At 50.6% G+C, this 19,220-nt stretch overlaps 10 protein-coding genes across 10 annotated transcripts; 6 read left to right on the forward strand and 4 right to left on the reverse strand.

Annotated features, from left to right (window-relative positions):
* Positions 1-120: 120 nt before the first annotated feature.
* Positions 121-2,097, reverse strand: F5J12DRAFT_790692 (uncharacterized protein). The gene is made up of 6 exons (XM_051743839.1): positions 1,969-2,097; positions 1,477-1,916; positions 1,369-1,418; positions 1,168-1,320; positions 439-1,118; positions 121-387 (listed from the first exon to the last, which is right to left on the reverse strand). Exons 1-6 carry the CDS (start codon positions 1,986-1,988, stop codon positions 243-245), a joined length of 1,488 nt encoding a protein of 495 aa, XP_051605494.1. The 5' UTR covers positions 1,989-2,097; the 3' UTR covers positions 121-242.
* Positions 2,098-3,534, forward strand: F5J12DRAFT_790695 (cyclohydrolase). Its single transcript, XM_051743840.1, has one exon. The coding sequence runs from the start codon at positions 2,127-2,129 to the stop codon at positions 3,453-3,455; it is 1,329 nt and encodes a 442-aa protein (XP_051605495.1). The 5' UTR covers positions 2,098-2,126; the 3' UTR covers positions 3,456-3,534.
* A 9-nt stretch (positions 3,535-3,543) lies between these two features.
* On the forward strand, positions 3,544-5,787 carry F5J12DRAFT_9860 (Vps5 C terminal like-domain-containing protein). The gene is made up of 4 exons (XM_051750147.1): positions 3,544-3,923; positions 3,979-4,420; positions 4,471-4,826; positions 4,875-5,787. Exons 1-4 carry the CDS (start codon positions 3,594-3,596, stop codon positions 5,673-5,675), a joined length of 1,929 nt encoding a protein of 642 aa, XP_051605496.1. The 5' UTR covers positions 3,544-3,593; the 3' UTR covers positions 5,676-5,787.
* A 112-nt stretch (positions 5,788-5,899) lies between these two features.
* F5J12DRAFT_886882 (Isopropylmalate dehydrogenase-like domain-containing protein) lies at positions 5,900-7,258 on the reverse strand (the record flags this gene model as incomplete). The annotated part of the gene is made up of 5 exons (XM_051747167.1): positions 5,900-6,278; positions 6,329-6,860; positions 6,916-7,092; positions 7,156-7,190; positions 7,245-7,258. The coding sequence occupies 5 exons, from the start codon at positions 7,256-7,258 to the stop codon at positions 5,900-5,902; spliced, it is 1,137 nt and encodes a 378-aa protein (XP_051605497.1).
* Positions 7,259-7,404: 146 nt separating this feature from the next.
* Positions 7,405-8,957, forward strand: F5J12DRAFT_710202 (Nin one binding Zn-ribbon like-domain-containing protein; the record flags this gene model as incomplete). Its single annotated transcript, XM_051740631.1, has 4 exons — positions 7,405-7,624; positions 7,683-7,809; positions 7,908-8,420; positions 8,468-8,957. 4 exons carry the CDS (start codon positions 7,405-7,407, stop codon positions 8,955-8,957), a joined length of 1,350 nt encoding a protein of 449 aa, XP_051605498.1.
* A 76-nt stretch (positions 8,958-9,033) lies between these two features.
* F5J12DRAFT_711526 (actin-related protein 2/3 complex subunit 3) lies at positions 9,034-9,677 on the reverse strand (the record flags this gene model as incomplete). The annotated part of the gene is made up of 3 exons (XM_051740711.1): positions 9,034-9,182; positions 9,236-9,523; positions 9,581-9,677. Coding segments are annotated over 3 exons (534 nt in total), but the record flags the coding sequence as incomplete, so codon positions are not given.
* Positions 9,678-9,842: 165 nt separating this feature from the next.
* F5J12DRAFT_9904 (uncharacterized protein) lies at positions 9,843-13,090 on the forward strand. The gene is made up of 23 exons (XM_051750151.1): positions 9,843-9,948; positions 10,002-10,147; positions 10,202-10,289; positions 10,347-10,500; positions 10,551-10,585; positions 10,636-10,704; positions 10,753-10,825; positions 10,872-10,933; positions 10,982-11,077; positions 11,129-11,139; positions 11,192-11,382; positions 11,431-11,435; positions 11,483-11,510; positions 11,565-11,628; positions 11,683-11,766; positions 11,817-11,848; positions 11,902-11,931; positions 11,984-12,010; positions 12,064-12,133; positions 12,181-12,314; positions 12,367-12,403; positions 12,453-12,692; positions 12,752-13,090. Exons 1-23 carry the CDS (start codon positions 9,885-9,887, stop codon positions 12,836-12,838), a joined length of 1,827 nt encoding a protein of 608 aa, XP_051605500.1. The 5' UTR covers positions 9,843-9,884; the 3' UTR covers positions 12,839-13,090.
* F5J12DRAFT_9999 (Psf2-domain-containing protein) lies at positions 12,864-13,758 on the reverse strand. The gene is made up of 4 exons (XM_051750158.1): positions 13,604-13,758; positions 13,283-13,548; positions 13,117-13,234; positions 12,864-13,070 (listed from the first exon to the last, which is right to left on the reverse strand). The coding sequence occupies exons 1-4, from the start codon at positions 13,721-13,723 to the stop codon at positions 12,954-12,956; spliced, it is 621 nt and encodes a 206-aa protein (XP_051605501.1). The 5' UTR covers positions 13,724-13,758; the 3' UTR covers positions 12,864-12,953.
* An 85-nt stretch (positions 13,759-13,843) lies between these two features.
* On the forward strand, positions 13,844-16,475 carry F5J12DRAFT_790723 (uncharacterized protein). The gene is made up of 6 exons (XM_051743841.1): positions 13,844-13,878; positions 13,949-15,395; positions 15,447-15,619; positions 15,670-15,880; positions 15,927-16,012; positions 16,064-16,475. The coding sequence occupies exons 2-6, from the start codon at positions 13,949-13,951 to the stop codon at positions 16,340-16,342; spliced, it is 2,196 nt and encodes a 731-aa protein (XP_051605502.1). The 5' UTR covers positions 13,844-13,878; the 3' UTR covers positions 16,343-16,475.
* Positions 16,476-19,197, forward strand: F5J12DRAFT_790734 (glycoside hydrolase family 13 protein). The gene is made up of 11 exons (XM_051743842.1): positions 16,476-16,791; positions 16,846-16,961; positions 17,022-17,343; positions 17,395-17,837; positions 17,885-18,197; positions 18,254-18,326; positions 18,373-18,442; positions 18,492-18,653; positions 18,714-18,827; positions 18,874-18,963; positions 19,018-19,197. Exons 1-11 carry the CDS (start codon positions 16,536-16,538, stop codon positions 19,060-19,062), a joined length of 2,004 nt encoding a protein of 667 aa, XP_051605503.1. The 5' UTR covers positions 16,476-16,535; the 3' UTR covers positions 19,063-19,197.
* Positions 19,198-19,220: the final 23 nt, after the last annotated feature.

The raw sequence follows: 19,220 nt of genomic DNA on the forward strand, positions 1-19,220 counted from the left end.
CCCCGCAGTTCCCGCTACCCTGCAGTGCTGGTGCACTTTCCAATTCAGTCCATGATGTGAAGAAGTCTATCGAACCGTTGTCGCAGACGGCAGCACTTTCCAAAACACCCAACCTGGAGTGGCTGAACCAATGAATAAAACAGACATGACCCTAAGTCGTAACATCCGGAGACTACGTGCGATGAAGGTATGCGGACAGTGACAATATTATACAATTGGGTTATGGCTGGAGCTTGATACAATTACTTTTCAGTGAGGTCCCTTCGGTGCCGAAGGTCATCCCATAACGTAGGGTGAATGGTAATGCAATGTTTTAAAAGGAAATCAGGATCCGGATTGACAAGAATGTCAGGTGGTTCCAACAGCATGCCTGCCTCGTAACGACTCCTAGGCGGAAATGGTGAGCGCTCGAGTCGGTGTGGTAACGGTCAAACATACAGGCATGGGTCACAAAAGACTCCGTTTTCTATGTCTGCGTCTTTTTCAAAAATCATGCGAACACACTCTTCGTCTGGACGAAGATCCTTGTCACCCAACGGAGTGGGCTGAGCCTCAGTCTGATCGACGACTGCAGAGGGCGATACAGAAGGGGCCTCTGGATGCGGCACTTTTACCTGTTCAGTAATATCCGCAGAATCCGTCTCTGGCTCACAACCCTGGTCCCGCAGAGGGAAACCGTTCGTAACCTGCTTGTCAGGAGTTGATTTATCGAATCCTTCGACCCGGGACCTTTTTGCATCAACTTCTGGACTTGCGGGACTACCCAGGGCAGAACTGGATCGCTTGACAGAGCTGGGAGACATTGACGCAGACTGCGACTGCACAGGTCTGGGGATAGCATCTGGTAGTGATTTTGCTTTTGTCTGGTCGAGTCCATGGGTTCCCCGTGCTGGCTTGGGTCCTTGTGGAAAAGGGTGATGACCTTGTGGTAAGGTGGCAGGGGCCGACATGATACGAGGGCCGGCATGCCACTGGGGCATGTGAACTGGCGGCTTCGCTGGATGTCTAGTTACGGGTCGCTGTGGCGTGTGAAGCGGAGGTCCCGCTGGTGCTGCCATCGAAGCTGAAGAAGGTGGAGTAGGAGGCGGATGTTGACTGTGCACTGTAGGAGGTTGACGCTGCGCGGATGATCACGGACACAACAGCCGTTTGGGTGGTAATACTTACCTGGATAAAACCATCCAAGGACGGTCTCTCATGACTTTGTATAGCTTGCTGTGGGAGCGGGAAATTGCGGTGGGGGCGAGTTGGAGATGTAAGGGGACTGTGACTGGGCAGAACGTCACAAGGTGGATCTCCTAGCATAGGGATATCTGGGCGCTGGATACATGTCAATGATGATAGTTGCGGAGACTCTATGCGCCATACCGGGAAAGTAGCTGCAGGACTGCCACCGTGGCTGCTCGGCACGACCGGAACTAGAGTGAAAGATCGGTGTTGCTTGAATGGATTAAAAGCATGGATGTCTCGGCGTACCTGGAACACCTACTGGAATGTGGTGTAAGGGGTTGGTCATAGAAAGATGAACTTTGAGCCTTGTATGCTTGTCTAACAAATGGTTGTAGTCTTTGAGCAGATGTGTGTACTCTGCTCGAGATTGCTGTAACTGCGCGGCTAGCAGCTGGGGAGAGGTCCCGTTTGTGAGGCTGTTTAGGAGGTCTTGGTGTTGACGAGTGGCACGCAGTCGATCTGCCTCTATGTTGCGTACGAGTTCTTGCAAGTACATGAGCTGCTGCAACTGGGCAGCCTGGGGCTTGGACAAAAAGGCGTGCCGCTCGCGCAGCATGTGAACGGCGGCTGCGAGCCGACGATTGTCTTCGTACAGTTTGGTGTTTTGGGTTTCCAATTCCCCGACTCTAAGCAAGGCTTGCTGAAAGGCCCCGTCTGTGTTTGGAGGGCCAGGGGCGAGGGTGGGCCTGCCAGATCAATGGTTGACAGCTGCTAGGCAGGCTGGCTAGTTGTGCTTACTGCTTTTGAGAGTCGGTCATGGCGATGAGGTTGAGGGGAAAAGTCGCGAGGCTGTCGCATCGAATCGTGATACCGCGTGTGCACCCCCTGGCAGCCTGCAGTGGTCCGTCGGTGAGAACGTCCGATCCAAACAGCAGCTGATATCTCATCCCACCACCATGGCCCTCACAGAGTCACCCATGCTCGGCTCTCATCTCAGCGAGCCTCCGTCGCTGCTCGACGCCTTCTGCACACAGCGGGGCAAGCGTCGTCATATCCCCAGGCGAGATGCCTTCATCGACCCCCTGCTCATCGCAACAGTTTTTGCTACCGGTCCTCAGACCCATCACCACGCTGGTCATGCCCTCTACTCACCCGATATCGCCAAGTACTCCCCGGGTAATTCTACTCAGCACAAACCCTGTCCCTATGTGAGCAGGCAAGCCCCCCGGAGTTCACGTCTTCAAAACCACGAGACCACCCAGGACGAGGAGCCAGCACCATTAACTTCTAGACCCCATCCGGCTGCTCCCGTCCTTATTCCGGAGACACTTGTTCATCCCTTTGCTGAGCAATCGAGAGCACCCACTACTGTAACAGTGACGTGTATGGCACGCACTCGGATACCCACAGTCCACGGGACTGTCTTCCTTCATCTCTATCATAATAACCGCGACAACAAAGAGCACCTTGCAATTGTCATCGACCCTGCTCAACTCTCCAATGACGGGCAATACTCTGCACCACCTATCCGCAGTCATTCCTTGGACTCGGTGTGGACCGAAAGTGAAACTGCCGAGGAGCGGCTCATCCGGGGTGCGTATGTAGGGACACTCACTCACGAGTCCCGCCAGCCCTCTCAGCCGCCAACCAATGGCATCGCTCTGGCTCCACATGTTCCAGCACCTCTCGTTCGCATCCATTCCGAGTGTTTCACCGGGGAGACAATCGGCAGCATGCGTTGCGATTGTGGGGAACAGCTCGACGAGGCCATCCGCGTGATATCGCAGCCCGTGCCGGTTGCCTCATCCCGGTCCATCCCGGGTCGTGGTGTTATCGTCTACATGAGACAGGAGGGCCGTGGGATAGGCTTGTTGTCGAAAATTCGCGCTTATAATTTACAAGACCTCGGACACGATACCGTCTCTGCCAATCTCAAGCTCGGATATAAAGCGGATGAACGTGGGTATGAGCTTGCCGTGGCCATCCTCCGGGACCTTGGGCTGGGATCGGAGCAAGGGGAGGGCGTTCGTTTGCTAACAAACAACCCCGACAAAGTGGCAGCTCTCGAAAGGGAAGGACTGAGGGTGGTAGAGCGGGTGCCAATGGTGCCAAGGAGCTGGAGGTATCGGCCCATCAAGGAAAACAGCCAACGATTGCTCGGCGTTACAACGGTGGGAGGAGGCGTAGTCGGGGGAGAAGACCTGGACAAATACCTCAGAACCAAAGTATTGCGCATGGGACACATGCTCCCTCTCCACTCGCCCGACCACAGCCTCGCAAACTAATAGAAATCTAACTAATATCTTTATCTTTACACTTATAAGTAGTACTCTACCTCTTACGAGAATAGAAGTTGGTTCCCACTCCGTTCATAGCAGAGCGTGTCTGGCTGCAGTGTTACTGCTGCGTCGACGACACCGCCCATGTTCGATCCTCTCAACTCAACGACGTCGGTATTCGCGAACGGGGACACCGATGCGATCCCACCATGGCCGACGACCCCCCACGAACCTAACTCGCCCATTCCTACCTTGCGTCGTGCATCTCCGTCTGCACCACGGAATGTAGATTCCGACCCAGCGTTCGTCAAGGAACCTAGAATCTATGGTCAGCCGGAACCAGGTCTCATCTCCCCCCACACGGCTGTCGGCTCCAATGGCATAAAATTCGAGAAGAAAGAGCCATATCTCCGGGTACGGATCACTGGACTGGACCGCAACAGAAGAGATATCCTCGTTAAATTTGATGCTCAAGTACGTACCCATACTTACGGCCGTGCTGGTCATCGGACTTATGCAATCCTTGGAGACGAACCTATCAAACTTTACCGGAACGACCTACCGCAACGTCTCTAGGTCATACCTCGAATTTCAGCAGTTTTACGAGGCTTTGCTCAACAGCTGCCCGCATACCATTATCCCAGCTTTACCCCTTGCCCAGACCTCGGCCCCGACAGACGAAGAAGATGATCGGCTGGTGAGAATTATGCTCCAGCGGTGGCTGACACGGATATGCGAGGATCCTGTCGTCATGTATGATGAAGACCTACGTTCATTTATCGAAAGCGATTTCGGGTATCAGCCCATGCCTCGGCCACGTCGAAAGACCGGCTCAGGATTTAGTCTCATAAAGCGGGATGTAGCAGACGAGGATGAAGTGTTGCAGCGCGCCCGTTTTGAGCTCACGAAGCTCGAAACACAGTTTTTCGACGCCGCCAAGGCTATCGATAAACTTGCCATAACTCGGAGAGGTGAGTGCTGCTCCGTGTTGCAGCGTACATGCTAAAGACCTTGCTCTCAGCTCTGTCCGCCGCACATGCGGAAATGGGAAACAAGCTCGTTAACGTTGCCTCTACCGAAGCTCGTCCCCCACTTGCTAATGCGCTGCGCAAGTTAGGGAGGACGTGGCATAGTCTCTCTGACCTCGATCAGGCGCAGTCCATAAGCGAATGTGTTGTCATTGGGGATACCTTTGGTTATCAAGGTATGAACGCCCGATCAGCGAAAGAAGCGCTTCTTCAGCGGGCGGGAGTGCTCGAAGAATATCAGGCGGCAGTGAAATCAGCCATATCCAAGAGAAGAAATATTGAAAGATTGAAAGTCAGCTCCAATATTCGCCCCGAACGCGTGGACGAGGCGTTGGAAGAGCTGGAGGAGGTACCTGTTTATGTGTTGGTCCTAGTTGTTTTTGCTAATATTCTCTAGGCAAACAAATATGAGCAGTTGCTAGCTCAACGCGCGAATGGTATTTCCCAAAATCTCCATCGCGCATTACAGGTGCACAGTAAGACTGTTACGGACGACGTCACTGTTGCGCTGGTCGAACACGCTCGTTCGTCCATCATGTACGAGAAGCAATTGCTGAGGGAACTACTGGCCCTCAAAAACGATGTTAGCAATGCTGATCAAAAGATCGTCGTCCAGCCAAACAGTATTCCAAAACCCTCTATCATTCCACCCTTGGAAGATAACACGAAGACGGCATCAAGACCTATTGCTTCTGCTCCCCCTGTTCCCCAGTTATCCAGCAGTGTCCCTGCCGTTGCATCAACTTCATCTGCCTCTATCCACAACCAAGGCCCAATTACTTCCTCCCAAATTGCAGGGCCGTCCACAGGCGTCCGCCCCCCCGTTTCCACTTCGCCACCACCTCCGGCGTCTCTTTCTGGCGGCCGGTTTCAAGATGGCACCCAGTCTATGTTTGTGCAATCGACTGGCTCTCCTAGAGGGCAACCGCCGCCTGCTTCCTCCTCCACTCCCATCTCTCGGGACCCGCTTCTCGGAACCGCCTCTTGTGCTTCATCTTCTAGCCCCCTCACACGGCCACTTTCGCTACCTTCATCGGCAACGCCGGACCCTTCTCGTCGTTTTTCAGCCTCGCAGGCGACGTTCGGTCCGCTGGCACAACTTGGCTCTACTAGTATGTCTCAGTCTATGCGGATACAACCTTCGCGACCTCGATTGGATGCTAAACTTGCAGCGAGCAAGCTTGCTAACATGTTTTAGGATGGTTCTATTTACTCTACTTACATGTGTTCCCATGCATTTACTTTTAAGGGTGCTGAAAATGCTTTTGTGGAACAGTTGTCATATAGATTCCACATGCAACCCAGCGGACTACTCGTGCATGGACCTTGTCAGAGTAGCCTAGAGGGCAAACCTGTGGAGCTGTCCTCTGGGATATCATACAACCATCCGGCACATACATACGTACATCTGATGCGCGGAATCTACAGCAATTCCTTGAGTACTTCTACCACCCTATCGCCAAACTCCGCGGTTGTTGCCTTGCCACCTAGATCAGCTGTTCGCAGGCCATAGCCGCCGATGCTCTCATCGTCGAGAACCTTGCGGACGGCGGCCTCAATGGCCTGAGCTTGCTTTTCAAGGCCGAGAGAGTACCTCAGGAGCATTGCAGCACTAAGGATGGTTCCGACAGGGTTAGCAATACCCTTGCCAGCGATATCAGGTGCTGAACCATGAATGGGCTCATAAAGTCCAAGGTTTGGTTTAAATGAGGGGCTTGAAGGTGATGCCGGTGCCCCCGCCAAGGATGCGGAGGGTAGCAATCCTAGAGAGCCAGGAATAACGCTTGCCTCGTCGGATAAGCTGTGGAGAGAATTTAGGGCTCTGGTAACAGAAGATAGGGGAGATCTTACATGTCTCCGAACATGTTTTCAGTAAGGATAACGCCGTTTAACTTCCTGGGATTAGACACTATTAACATGGCAGCAGAGTCGACGAGGTGATGATCAAGGGTAAGCTGAGGGTACTCTTTCTTCAGAGTTTCCGTCACGACTTTGCGCCAAAGTCTGGAGCTAGCGAGGACATTGGCTTTGTCGATCGAGTGAATGGGAAGAGGTGGGTTAGCAGCCAAGGCGATTTGTGCTGCGACGCGTGTGATTCTTTCCACCTCGGCAACGCTGTATATCATGGTGTCATACGCGCTATCACCGTCCCCTTGCTCTTGTCGGGGACCAAAGTACAAGCCACCGATAAGTTCACGAATAACGATCATGTCGACACCCTGAGCGACCTCTGGTTTCAACGGCGAGTATGATAACAAAGACTCAGACGCAAAGCTAGCCGGGCGGACGTTGGCGTACAGGCCCAACGCCTTGCGGAGTGTAAGGAGTCCTTGCTCGGGGCGAATCTTACACTCCGGGCCCCATTTAGGTCCACCGACCGAACCTAGAGTAATTGTTTTGTTAGTTTCCTTCATCACGGATATTCAGACAAGGTCTACCCATCAGGATTGCATCTGCCTTTTGACACACTGTCAGGGTTGACGCAGGCAAAGGCACATCATGCTTATCGATTGCACATCCGCCGAAATCATGGGGCTCCAGGACGAGTTTCACGTCATCTGATGAGGCCGATATAACCTGAAGTACGCGGGTTGCTTGTGCGGTGACTTCGGGACCTTGGGTATTCAGTCATAGTTAGTTGAGAGCGGGGTAGATGTCGATGTAACGCAAGCACATACCAATACCATCGCCAGGGAGGACAACGATGTAGTATCTGCAGCAGCACGTTAGAAATCCCCAAAGGCTAGACGACTGGTTCTGAGCGTACGATTTCGTTGCCATGTTCACAGATCTACCACTGAGTGGAGGCTCGGTATCTTATTCGCTCGATCGTGTTTTATGAGGGGTCTGTAAGTTCGATCGGCCGAGATCGGTTTTATGACAAGGATTGTCGCCGATTAGATGGTACCTCTAACACCCATCTTGTCATGGCGGAAGGCAATAAACGATGCAAGTATCTGGTCCTCGACTCTGGACCACTGCTATCACTATCACCACTACGGGGTTTGGCAGATACATACCTGACAGTCCCACAAGTTCTGGATGAGTTAAAGGATAAACGTGCACGCGAGCATTTTGAACAACTAGGGCTTTCAGCTGGCGTCCAAGTCAGCGTCACAAATCCAGCTGCCGCATCATTGTCTCAAGGTTCCTTCCAAACCTACTCCCCTATTCTGGCCCAGGAGTACTCACGACGCATACCTAGTTATACATTTTGCAAAAAAGACCGGTGACTATGCGGTGCTTTCGCATGCGGATATCTGTGTGTTGGCATTGACCCACACTCTTCACGAGCAAGAAAAGGCTTCGCGAGATACTCCGCAGGAGGCAAGGTGACAATCTATCTCAAATCCGGCGCGACTTACGGTGACCACTAGGTGATACCCGACCAGGAAAAAGTATCAAGCATACAGCCACCTAGCGAAGGAAGTAAAGATCATTCGTCAACGTCTTCACCAGCGCAGCCAGTCGGGTCATCGGAGAGTTCTGAAACAAACGAGCAAATTCCATCCTCTGATCCTTCCCATGTTCTCCAAAACGACTTTTTCGACATTCCCCATCCTAGTGGTATCGGTACCAACGTGGAAGGCCAAGTGGAAGGAGAGGATTCTGCCTCCCTACCTCCATCTTCGGACGACGAAGCAACACCATCCGACAGTGAACCATTATATGCCGACCCGTCTTCCGAAGATGATGATGAAGGCGAATGGATAACTCCTGGTAACGTAGAGTTGCACAAGGCTCGTGCACTACATCTTCTTCCGTCAGAAGAGAAAAGCAAGAAAGACAAGAGGCCGAAACAGCATTCAGCAGTGGGCTGCATGACGGCTGATTTTGCCATGCAGAATGTCTTATTACAGATGGGTTTGCACCTAATAAGTACAGATGGCAGAAGAATACAAAAAGTCAAAAGCTGGGTGCTCCGTTGTCATGCGTGTTTCAAGTGAGCATACATGACCTATTGTGACGACCCACATTTACCTTGAATAGAATCTGCAAGGACAACTCTAAGCAGTTCTGTCCATCCTGTGGAAATCCTACGCTGATAAGGACGTCTGTCACGGTTTCCTCTCCGAATGCCGATGGTGGTGCCCCTGTCATGGAAGTCCATCTCAAGAAAAACTTCCAATACCGAGTTCGAGGAACAAAATACCCCATACCTGCACCGAAACCCGGTTCTGCTAAGACAGGCACTGGCGAAGGTCTCATCCTTCGAGAGGATCAAATAGAATATATGCGAGCAAAGAAACGAGAACAAGGGAAGAGGGAGAGGGAAGAACAGCGTATGATTAAAAGTCTCGTGGAGTCGGACGGGAAAAGTGGTGTCGCTGTAGGCAGTTGGGCTGATCCTGATTGGATCCCGGACATCCTTAGCGGTACGCGCAGCAAGTCGCGGTCGACACAGTCCGGGCGTCCGGATGGCATGCCACGCATCGGATACGGCAGGAAAAACCCTAATGAGAAGAAGAAGAAAAGGTAGTTTATAGATTGAAGTCTTCTTTACGTAGTAATACAGACATCGCACACGGTGGGTAATGCTCGCATTGCAACCATGTTCATGCAGCCAGACTGCGATTCATAAAGCGCCTCTTCTGGAAAGCCATCCACCACTTATTGGGCTTGTTGGTGCCATCCGCGTATAATCGTTCCGCCAACCGAGCAGCCAGCTCTTGGCGGACCTGCGTTAGATACGTGCGCAAATAGTCTGCCCATACTATTAGCTATATAATATCGCTACACGAAGTATGCTTCACACACCTGCATCCACCCTGCTGTCAGGTGGTGCGTAATGGGCATTCAGGGGGAAATTGGCATCTCCCGGGATAGGAAAGTTGTCCACGGCGAGAGTATTCAGCATTTTTGAAGCTTCCAGAGCGGTTGGAACCGTCCGAGCACTTCCGATCTTGAACAAGCAATCGGAGACAAAGAGGATGAGTATAATAAGGATGCGGTCGGCGGGTCCCTTAATCTCGAAATTGCGGAACAGAGAATTCGCCCTGAACAGGTCAAGCGTCTCATCTATTATATCCGCCTGGTCTGGGTCAGCTAAACGATTCCAGTAAGTTTGCAGGTACAAGCACGATCGTCAAGGAGGAAAGGTACCGGTTGGAGCTGGGCCGCGGTATCTAGTTTTGATTGGCAGGATAGACATGTTCCCCGCTTGACGAGCGTCAAATTCATTGAAGGAAGAGTGATAAGCCTGCGGATATCATCGTACCAGAAACGAAGTTGTCGTCGGCGCACTCACAGGCATCGACGGTTAATGAAGGAGTGCGATTAATGCCAGGAGTAAGCCAGTGTGTAGCACGTGACACAGATTGACTTGTACACAGCCACCACGTGCCGAGGCACTGGGACCCAAATTCAAATACTCAAGCTCAAGGGTGAAGTCAAGCAATACGGCGACATGGACCAGGAAGCGCCTTTGCTGTCATTTCACCCGGAGAAACCATCTCCTGATACGTTGACCAGTGCGTCCACGAAATGTCTCATCGCAATTATGACCTGACATTTCTCGTCCCAGAACTCATCCGGCGACTCCGCGCCTTGACTCTGCGCTTGCTCCCTGTTGAAGTCGATACGAAGAGTCTGAGCGTCCCAGGGAGTCGTATCATTACTCCTCAGGTGATATCTGCGTATGTCGATGCAGCTGGCGATTTTTACAACGAGGTGAGTGCACGCACAGCCGCGGCAGTCCTGTAGTAGGCATGACACGTTCATCAGCTCCCATATTGTCTTCTTAGAGCGTATGCGGGGTTCATGTGGGACGCTAATCATAACCCTGCCGATTACGGAGAAAACTTGGGCCGCGGTAGGTATTTTCGTTCTGGGCATGTTGTATCATGGTTTATCAGAGCATGGCGTATAGCCGTAGCGTGCGAAGTGCTTGCGCGGAGAATCGTGCATCAAAGTCCACCTGACAAACTGATACCGATGGTAACCACGCGGTATCGGCATAGGCACGCTGACGGGGATATCAGCGTTGCGTCCAGCGCTCTGGAAATTGCTATCGATAATAACTGGTATGGTTCATCACCATTCTGTGCAAAACAAGGCTTAGTTGGGCGACCAGTACTGTATTCCTGTCGTCGAGCGAATCTCAGGATGGTGAGCATAATGTATCCAAGTTTTTTCTGCAAGTTTTACATGTTCTGTAGTGGTAAACCGGCTCTGGAATGGGGAACTCGTCCAGGTTGCCGACGAGGAGGATGAGGACGACATACAATGTAGATCAAATCTATGCAGTTCTAAAATTTCCACTGACATCCTAAAAGATGTACCTTATCATAAGCCGCGTAACGCAGGTTTCGGGGCTCACTTTGACCCCGCCCGTATGTCGATTCCGCGGTAAGTTTCTCTTGACCTCTTCTACCCACTATTGAACGCTTTTTAGATACCAAAATATTCTGAGGATCATAGTATGGCTTGTCTTCTTGGTAGTCTACTCCCAAGCAGGTGCGAAAAATTTGTTTATGCATGAATGAACGACTGCATTGCTTCTAGTGCGGGAACCACTTCAGCGACTTGATCCCAATCACGCTTACTTTGATGCTTGGGAATATGTACTCTATGTTATGGCATTGGCGTTTTGTTGTGAAGGTATCTCGACCCCCCGTACCGCGTCTCACGAGTATTGACCCGTACACTTAGATATACACAGGGTAAGATGCTTGCAAAGTCCACAGCAAGGCTCATGGTTTCACTTCTTTGCAGTGGTACCAATTCTTCCGGTTTGCATCCTATCGAGCATTTGGATTCTGGGATATCGTCTCCTTCATCACCGATATCCTACTTGTTGCAGCCTTCACCTATCGCATTGCAGAGCTCTCAACTGGTGGGGAGAGGGCTGGTTTACTTCGCTTGAGGAGTTTTCAGATTTTGAGTTTTGTCGCTCCTTTCATTTGGTAAGTCTGTTGTAACCAGGGTGTTTCCAACTAACCGCTAGTTCACAGGATGAGTATGGAAGTTATCTGCCGCAAAATTTCTCAGCTAACGTTGCTCTAGAACTCGTGACCATTTTTGACGGCTTTAAGTACGTGGTACTGTTGACTTGGCGGTCATTGCTGATATCTTATTGTATATGCAGGTATATTGGTACTATGCAACTCTGTGTGGCACGGATGCTGCAAGAATCGGGGATTTTCTTTGCTGTTCGTGAATGACAGGGTGTTGGTTTGTGTACAAAATCTGACCTTCAAACACAGCTACTCACGGTTCTGGGTGCTGGATTCTTTCAAGGTCTGTATGCTTTGGATGCAGCTGATGGAGAGAGCGAAGATCCCTCGGCCGTACGTTGACCTCTTTCTTTCGCACATTACATTTCTGACTGTCGTCTTAGATTGTTAACGTGCTTGTACAAGGACTGTTACAGTGAGTCTAGTTTCCGGGCACAGATGAGGTTGTGTCAATATCTTGCTGTACAGGTCTCCGAACTATGATCGGTTTTCCGCAAGGTGATTCTGAAATAATACTTGGGGTCAATGCTGTGCTAAACCCATGTCAAAGTCCCACTGGCTTGACATTGTACTATCTGTAAGTGGACCTAGCGACCATCCTAAGTCGTACCTACACATACCGTCCCTCAGCTGGACTCTTGTGACAGTAGTCATCTTGTTGAACGTGCTGATCTCATTGTTTGCATCTGCATATTCGGAAGTACGTATACCGCTGATTTCCGATACGGCTTCTTACCGGTTGGGTAGGTGGTGGACGATGCTGAGGCCGAATATTTGGCATTCTTTGCCGGAAAGACTGTCGCAATGATTAGGGCGCCAGACTCGTACGTTTATCCTGCACCGTTTAATCTCATCGAGATCTTCTTGGTCGCCCCCTTCGAGTTCGTGCAATTAACCTCCGTTTTCTACTAGCGTAGCTGACTTTTTCTTAAGGACCATCATTTGCGTGAAACAGAATACTTATGCCAAGGTAAGAGCCCCTGTCAACAAGATTCAATTGCTTCTCATACTGTATCAAGCTCAATCGTGTTGTGATGTCTACTATCTTCTTCATACCGCTCTGCATTATTGCCCTGTGCGAAGCCGGCCACATGGAAAAATCATGGGTAACCAAGTGGCTGCGCCCGGAGCAGGATGAAGCCACGGATGATCCAGCGGTGCGCGATCCTCCCATGGAAGGGGTGGACGCGGAAAGAGGTTTGGAGATAAGCAAAATGAAGTTTGGTCAACTAGTCAAGAGGTTCCCTAATACAGAACAGGTGAAAACTCTGCTACAGCTAGAATTACTCGCGCAGCTAATCCCGCATGTCCTTCCCAGTCGAGCGAGGAGGCGATTTTGAAGGAGATCAAAGAATTACAGGGGAAGTTACACTTGTTGATCGAGAAACTGCCAGCTTCGATTTAGGTCATAACCTACTCGGGTGTTGGCGAGTAGTTCGGAGGTCTTGTGTTGTGTTGGCGTATAGCAATGTGTCGGCAGTTATGGACAACTGCATCGAGAAATGTAACATTTCCTTTCTTTAGGCTTGCTCTGCCGCCCGATCTTCCCCTTCCCGTGAAAGTTGGGTAAGAACACTCATCGCATGTATGAAAAACGGTCGTAGTTCATTGATTTCCATGGAGCATAAGTTTGGCAGCTGGAAAGACCATCAGGCAAATTCCCTCCATCCGAGTAAGACGTACACTGAGCTCACTATGGTCTAGTTTGGCCAAGCCTTCCCGACTTTTTGCTTGCCGAGCTTCGCGCAAATCCTTCAACAACGATCTCACCTTATCAGCATTTTGGATGTCGTCAGGCGCTCTGTTTGCGTGTCAAGCCGAGCGCATGGAGCGATTCGGAGAATCTCACACGTCTAGAATGGCTTTGGCGATCTCGGCAAAACGGAAAGGCATTTGACTGAACTCGGGGTAGCTGGTTTCACGCGAGAGCCGTTCTTGTAGAAATTCTGAAGATACGTTAATGGGGTGAAGTGAAATGTGGACGGTCCGTTCTTCATACCTACGTTTAGCCAATCTGGGGGAACTGATGTGACACTTTTTCTTGACCTTTAGATTTACAGCCATCCAAAGTGGGATGCGACATTTGGCAGGTGGGCGTAGCGGACCGTAAGCACCCTGTTCTCCAAGTCAATCATCAGGGAGATCGTACGTCCTAAAGGCGCGACAGAACCGATATGAAAGCCGTTTTTTCCATCGTGATCAGAGGGAGTATCTCAACAAGCTGTTCCGACGCTATAAGCTCCAGTTCCTGGGGAGTGACCGAAGTCCGCAGTGGTGGTGGAAGAGCCATTGAAATACCATGAAATAATAGGCAGCATCGACGAGAGTGCAAGCTAGGGGCGTGGGCATTCCTAGAGCACGTGACGGACGCGTTGCAACGCGCTCGTAGAGCTAGCCAAGGTTGTTATTCCCCAGTATTCCCAACACATACTCTGGGCACCATAGGTACATCCGAGAGTTCCCCATTGTTGTCCTGTACTGATAGTTATCACGCACACGACTTGTCATTCAACAGATGCTTGGGTCACGGACAAAGCAGGTCCTCGCATACGGTCGGCGAGGTCATCGCATTGTGAACGTCTCCGACAGAAGGGACGAAGATCAGCCAGTGGATGAACCACGCGCGGTCTCTCCAGGCACAGCGCCCATTCGCAAGAAAGTGCAACGAGAGAACGCGATTATCCTATCACCTGCACGTCCCCGGGTACTGCGCAAACCGAAACGCTCTGGCATTCTTGACACACCTATCAAGGCAAAATCTACAAGGGACCTCCCACTTAAGGTAGACACTGCGAATCGTCAACCTCTTACGCCAGTGCGCCTCAATGGCGTGTCCCCCGCTTCCATAACCCGTACACTGGGTAAGAAGGGTAAGTCCTGTCGGCGCCTTTCCTTGAAATCCCACTCGCCCCAATTGGCTGTGGATATCATTCTCTTGGACGAAGCAGGGAAGACAGTGTGTCAAGAGCGGCGGGTATCGCACACTGACGTGCAAACCAACGTTACCCACATATCACGGCCGAAAACCTATACCGGTAAATGTAGAGACGCACAACCTATCGTCGTCAGTGATGATAGCGAAACAGAAACGCCAATGCCGCCAAAAAGGTCACGACGAGATACACACCGGTTGATATCTTCAGATAAGTCAGAAACCGAATTCAATGCCGGTGGTCGCGCCCGACGCGTCCGTCCATTAAGCACCGAGAAATCAATACCACGGGTGGAAGTTGTTATACCATCTGCTCCCTATAAGATCGTGAACATCCAAACCAAGACACCTCCCCCAGTTGCCTATCAGACAGCGCCTCGACAGGTTCCACTACGTGAAGTGAATCCGGTACCACTCACGCTATTACCCCCTCCCACCGTGTCAAAACCCCGTCAACTCACACCGATCCGACGCAGCTCGAATAGGACAACCTTTGCGCAACAATTCCTGACCCCTTCAACACCCACTGAGGTGGACCTATCCCTGGAACTCGCGCAGCTTGACATTTCGGACGTAGCCGCAGCCGAAGACCAGAGCTACTCACCACCAAACTACCTCCTACCTCTCTTGAACGAGTGTTCACAGACGTGCCCCCACGAGTTCTCGGCATTCATTGAGACCTTTCCATTCGACCCTGTAGTGCAATCTGTTGATGCAGACGTCGATGTCCATTTCCGCAAGATCGGAGAGGCATCGTTTTCCGAAGTATTTGGCATTGGGGACGTTGTCCTCAAAGTTATTCCAATCCAAAACGAAGATAAATACTCATGCCTAATGGCCGAAACGCCTCCGTCTACCGACGCCAAAGATGTACTAAAAGAGATAATCGTGACAAGGGCGATGGGAGCGCTTTGCCGCGGCTTTGTGAAACTGCTGAAGACTTATGTTGTTAGAGGAAAGTATCCCACCTTGTTTCTGGAACTATGGGATGAATACAACGAGAAAAAGGGCTCGGAAAGCGTTCGCCCAGGTTGGTTATATTTGCGACGACCACGATACATCTACTCACAGATACACATAGATTCCTTCGCCCTCGACCAGATGTATGCTATCATCGTATTACCAAATGGTGGGCCCGATCTTGAGTCATTTGTATTCAAGAGTCCGTCGAAATATGGATGGCAGCAGGCGTGCGGAGTGTTTTGGCAGGTTGCAAGGGCGCTCGCACAAGCGGAAGATCTGGTACACTTTGAGGTATATCCCGCAGATGTGAAGTAAAACTACTTACCAATGCAACCGTACAGCATCGCGATCTTCATTGGGGACAAATTCTCGTTAGGAGCGTTCCCGTCAAAAAATCACAGATCAGAGGAAATAAATATTCGATGGATGATACCCGCTTTGGTGTCAAGACTACCATTATTGATCTTGGATTGTCCAGAATGGATGCAAGTGATCCTAGGGACCAAGTGACTTATTGGACATCGTTCGACGATGACATTTTCGAGGGGGAAGGTAAGCATGTTCGATGAAGTCACAAGGGTATCTCATGGCACAATAGGGGACTATCAATATGACATATACAGGATGATGGTGAAGTTGAACCGCGGTGGTTGGGACCGTTATCAACCGTTCACCAACGTCATGGTTAGCTGTTTGCAGGCAACCTTATCAAAGTAATCACTGACACACTACCAGTGGCTTCATTATCTTGTGTTAAAGCTATTGTATTCCAAACGCTTGAGACCGCCCGGCACTAGAAAGAAGGCGGTTGGCGAAGGAAGAATAGAGTCGCCCACGGGGTATGACGAGCAAGAGTGTTATGACTGTTTGGTGGAAGTGGAGAGGCTTTTAGGACAACACATAAATTTGAAATTCAAGGTTCAAAAGGGTTCCCGGAAAACAGTCGCTCCGCTAACGAACCCGGAATCAGCGCAGGACGTCGTTGCTTACGCGGAACAGCGAGGGTGGATATGATAATGATGTTGATGGTGCTTCTGTTGCGAGAAGAACCTGTGATATGTATGACGTAGCTTGGGGTATTTGGACCCACTGATCGGAGCAACCCGTGTCGTCGTTGCTATAGCCATATTGAGGCTGAGGCAAACGAACAGATAATATGAGATCTTTCTAGCTGCATCAATTACAGAACTTTCATCCCGTCGCCCACATGTCAGAGCACGCGACTTTTGACCCAACCCACATCCTGGGGCTAGATGGTTACCTGAAACCATTCCTGCCTGCCATCGAACGTCGTTATGCCCGTTTCCAGCAGTGGAAGGACACGATTTTCCAGCATGAAGGGGGATACGAGAAGTTCACAAAGGGTTATGAGGTGATGGGATTCACAGTGAAGGATGACGGCACGGTCGTCTACAGAGAGTGGGCTCCCAATGCTCAAGAGGCCAATTTGATAGGCGAATTCAGTTGGTCCAGATTATCCCTTGGCGTCATAACTAATAATCTTGACTCTTCGGCAGACGACTGGAACAGGGCATCGCATCCTCTATCCAAGAATCAGTACGGTGTTTGGGAAGTCGAGGTACCTCCGAACACGAGCGGCCAGCCTGCCATACCACATGACTCCAAGGTCAAAGTACGATAGATTTCAGCAAAGCGCTATCATCTGCACTCATTTGTTTCCCGACTTTATCAGATATCTATGATTCTACCGTCAGGAACACGTATTGAAAGGTTGCCCTCATGGGTTCACCGAGTCACCCAAGATCTGACGTACTCCCCTGCCTATGAGTCCCGTTTCTGGAATCCACCTGCAGACGAGCGTTACCAGTTTAAAAACCCTCGCCCCACTCGACCCCGATCTCTGAGAATATATGAAGCCCACGTCGGTATCTCCACTCCAGAACTCCGGGTGGGGACCTACAAGGAGTTCACGCAGAGTACGCTTCCTCGGATACACAGGTTGGGATACAACACCATTCAGTTAATGGCCATAATGGAACACCCTTATTACGCTTGTGGGTCGATCGTTTAGCACGTTAGGTCGCATCTACTGATTGGGTGGACAGCGTTCGGCTACCAAGTAACGAGTTTCTTTGCTGCTAGCTCTCGCTACGGAACTCCCGAGGACCTTCGAGAGCTCATCGATACCGCTCATGGAATGGGCATCATTGTACTCCTGGATGTCGTCCACTCTCATGCATCTAAGAATGTTCTGGATGGCTTGAATGCCTTTGACGGTACCGATCACCTATATTTCCATGAAGGCAGTAAGGGCAGACATGAGTTGTGGGATAGCAGACTGTTCAATTACGGGTCCCACGAGGTCTTGAGGTTTCTCCTGAGCAACCTACGCTTCTACTTGGAGGAGTACCAGTTCGATGGCTTTCGGTTTGACGGTGTGACGAGCACGATGTATCTGCATCATGGGATAGGGACAGGCTTTTCTGGCAATTATGAAGAGTACTACGGCTCCGACGCAGATGAAGAGGCAATCGCTTATTTGATGCTGGTAAGCAGCCAGTGCTTTGATGCGAACTTCAGGTCTCACTTCGGCAGGCCAACGATGTGGTGCATACGCTTTACCCCTCAGCAGTGACGATAGCCGAAGACGTCTCAGGAATGCCACTCCTTTGTGTTCCTGTCAAAGAAGGCGGAGTGGGCTTCGATTATCGCTTGGCCATGGCCATTCCAGACATGTGGATCAAGCTTCTCAAACATAAGTCTGACGAGGATTGGAATATGGGGAATATAGTGCATACACTGACCAACCGCAGATATGGGGAGAAAACTATCGCCTATGCCGAGAGTCACGATCAAGCCTTGGTCGGTGACAAGACCATAGCGTTCTGGTTGATGGACAAGGAAATGTGTAAGTCTTGTAAACTGGATGATAGACGAAGAGCGATTCAAACGTTTGTGTATAAGACACTAACATGTCAGACTTAACCGCAATGACTCCCGTAATTGCTCGAGGGCTTGCGTTGCACAAGATGATACGGTACGATGCCACCTCGGTTTTGTGGACGTTTTCTCACGCTGTTCAGTTTACTCGTTCATTCCTTGGGCGGAGAAGGATATCTAAACTTTGAGGGCAACGAATTCGGACATCCAGAGGCGAGTGCGAGTGCCTCCCCGCACTAGGTCCCACTAATCCCCGGTGTAGTGGCTCGATTTTCCCCGAGAAGGCAATAATAATTCCTTCCACCATGCTCGCCGTCAATTCAATCTCGTGGACGATGAATTGCTACGGTATAAATACCTAAACAACTTTGATGCAGCAATGAACCATCTCGAGGAACAATATGGCTGGTTATCTTCCCCTCAGGTAAGGAGAATGGTACCACTCGCTACGTTTCCCGCTTGAGATCGAGTACTTTTCGCACAGTTATATATTTCTCTCAAGCACGAGGGAGACAAGGTCATCGTATACGAGCGAGCTGGACTTCTCTTCATCTTCAATTTCCATCCAAGCAAATCGTTCACGGACTACCGCGTCGGGGTCGACATACCAGGGGAATATTCCGCCAGTCCTAAGCAGCGATGAGAAGAGGTTCGGCGGGTTTGAAAATGTGTCGCTTGACGTCAAATACAGTACGACTCCAGTGGAATGGAACAACAGAAAGAATTGGTTGCAGGTAAGGAAAAATCATCTCATACTGGTTAACATACCGGTCATCCATTTTCCTCAGGTCTACATACCTTCTCGAACTTGCCTAGTACTCGGGAAGATATGATTTACTGCCTTTGGGTCATAAAATGGAGTGTAGCGCGCTCGTGGCCTGAAAGAAAAAGACGTTCCAATACGTTGTAATGCGTGTAACATTGTTATGCTGTCGAATGTACTAGTTACCACTCCTTGTGAACTTGTGACTTGGATTTAGTGTCTGTGTGT

This window comes from Pisolithus orientalis (assembly GCF_024613125.1).
Source record: "Pisolithus orientalis strain OTSU chromosome Unknown F5J12scaffold_1, whole genome shotgun sequence".
NCBI classification, from domain to species: domain Eukaryota; kingdom Fungi; phylum Basidiomycota; class Agaricomycetes; order Boletales; family Pisolithaceae; genus Pisolithus; species Pisolithus orientalis.

Coding starts and splice junctions, on each gene's coding strand:
- F5J12DRAFT_790692 (XM_051743839.1), bottom strand. CDS start 1,988: ATGACCGACTCTCAAAAGCA. Junction 1,321..1,368: donor GTCCTGCAGCTACTTTCCCG/GTATGGCGCATA, acceptor ACATGTATCCAG/CGCCCAGATATCCCTATGCT. Junction 388..438: donor GTCTTTTGTGACCCATGCCT/GTATGTTTGACC, acceptor ATTTCCGCCTAG/GAGTCGTTACGAGGCAGGCA.
- F5J12DRAFT_790695 (XM_051743840.1), top strand. CDS start 2,127: ATGGCCCTCACAGAGTCACCCATGCTCGGCTCTCATCTCAGCGAGCCT.
- F5J12DRAFT_9860 (XM_051750147.1), top strand. CDS start 3,594: ATGTTCGATCCTCTCAACTCAACGACGTCGGTATTCGCGAACGGGGAC. Junction 3,924..3,978: donor TCGTTAAATTTGATGCTCAA/GTACGTACCCAT, acceptor CAATCCTTGGAG/ACGAACCTATCAAACTTTAC. Junction 4,421..4,470: donor ACTTGCCATAACTCGGAGAG/GTGAGTGCTGCT, acceptor CCTTGCTCTCAG/CTCTGTCCGCCGCACATGCG.
- F5J12DRAFT_9904 (XM_051750151.1), top strand. CDS start 9,885: ATGGACCAGGAAGCGCCTTTGCTGTCATTTCACCCGGAGAAACCATCT. Junction 11,629..11,682: donor AATCGGGGATTTTCTTTGCT/GTTCGTGAATGA, acceptor CTTCAAACACAG/CTACTCACGGTTCTGGGTGC. Junction 12,404..12,452: donor AACAGAATACTTATGCCAAG/GTAAGAGCCCCT, acceptor TACTGTATCAAG/CTCAATCGTGTTGTGATGTC.
- F5J12DRAFT_9999 (XM_051750158.1), bottom strand. CDS start 13,723: ATGGCTCTTCCACCACCACTGCGGACTTCGGTCACTCCCCAGGAACTG. Junction 13,235..13,282: donor GCCAAAGCCATTCTAGACGT/GTGAGATTCTCC, acceptor ACACGCAAACAG/AGCGCCTGACGACATCCAAA. Junction 13,071..13,116: donor TAGACCATAGTGAGCTCAGT/GTACGTCTTACT, acceptor TGGTCTTTCCAG/CTGCCAAACTTATGCTCCAT.
- F5J12DRAFT_790723 (XM_051743841.1), top strand. CDS start 13,949: ATGCTTGGGTCACGGACAAAGCAGGTCCTCGCATACGGTCGGCGAGGT. Junction 15,620..15,669: donor AAGATCTGGTACACTTTGAG/GTATATCCCGCA, acceptor GCAACCGTACAG/CATCGCGATCTTCATTGGGG. Junction 15,881..15,926: donor TGACATTTTCGAGGGGGAAG/GTAAGCATGTTC, acceptor ATGGCACAATAG/GGGACTATCAATATGACATA.
- F5J12DRAFT_790734 (XM_051743842.1), top strand. CDS start 16,536: ATGTCAGAGCACGCGACTTTTGACCCAACCCACATCCTGGGGCTAGAT. Junction 16,792..16,845: donor CAATTTGATAGGCGAATTCA/GTTGGTCCAGAT, acceptor ACTCTTCGGCAG/ACGACTGGAACAGGGCATCG. Junction 17,838..17,884: donor CAATCGCTTATTTGATGCTG/GTAAGCAGCCAG, acceptor TCACTTCGGCAG/GCCAACGATGTGGTGCATAC.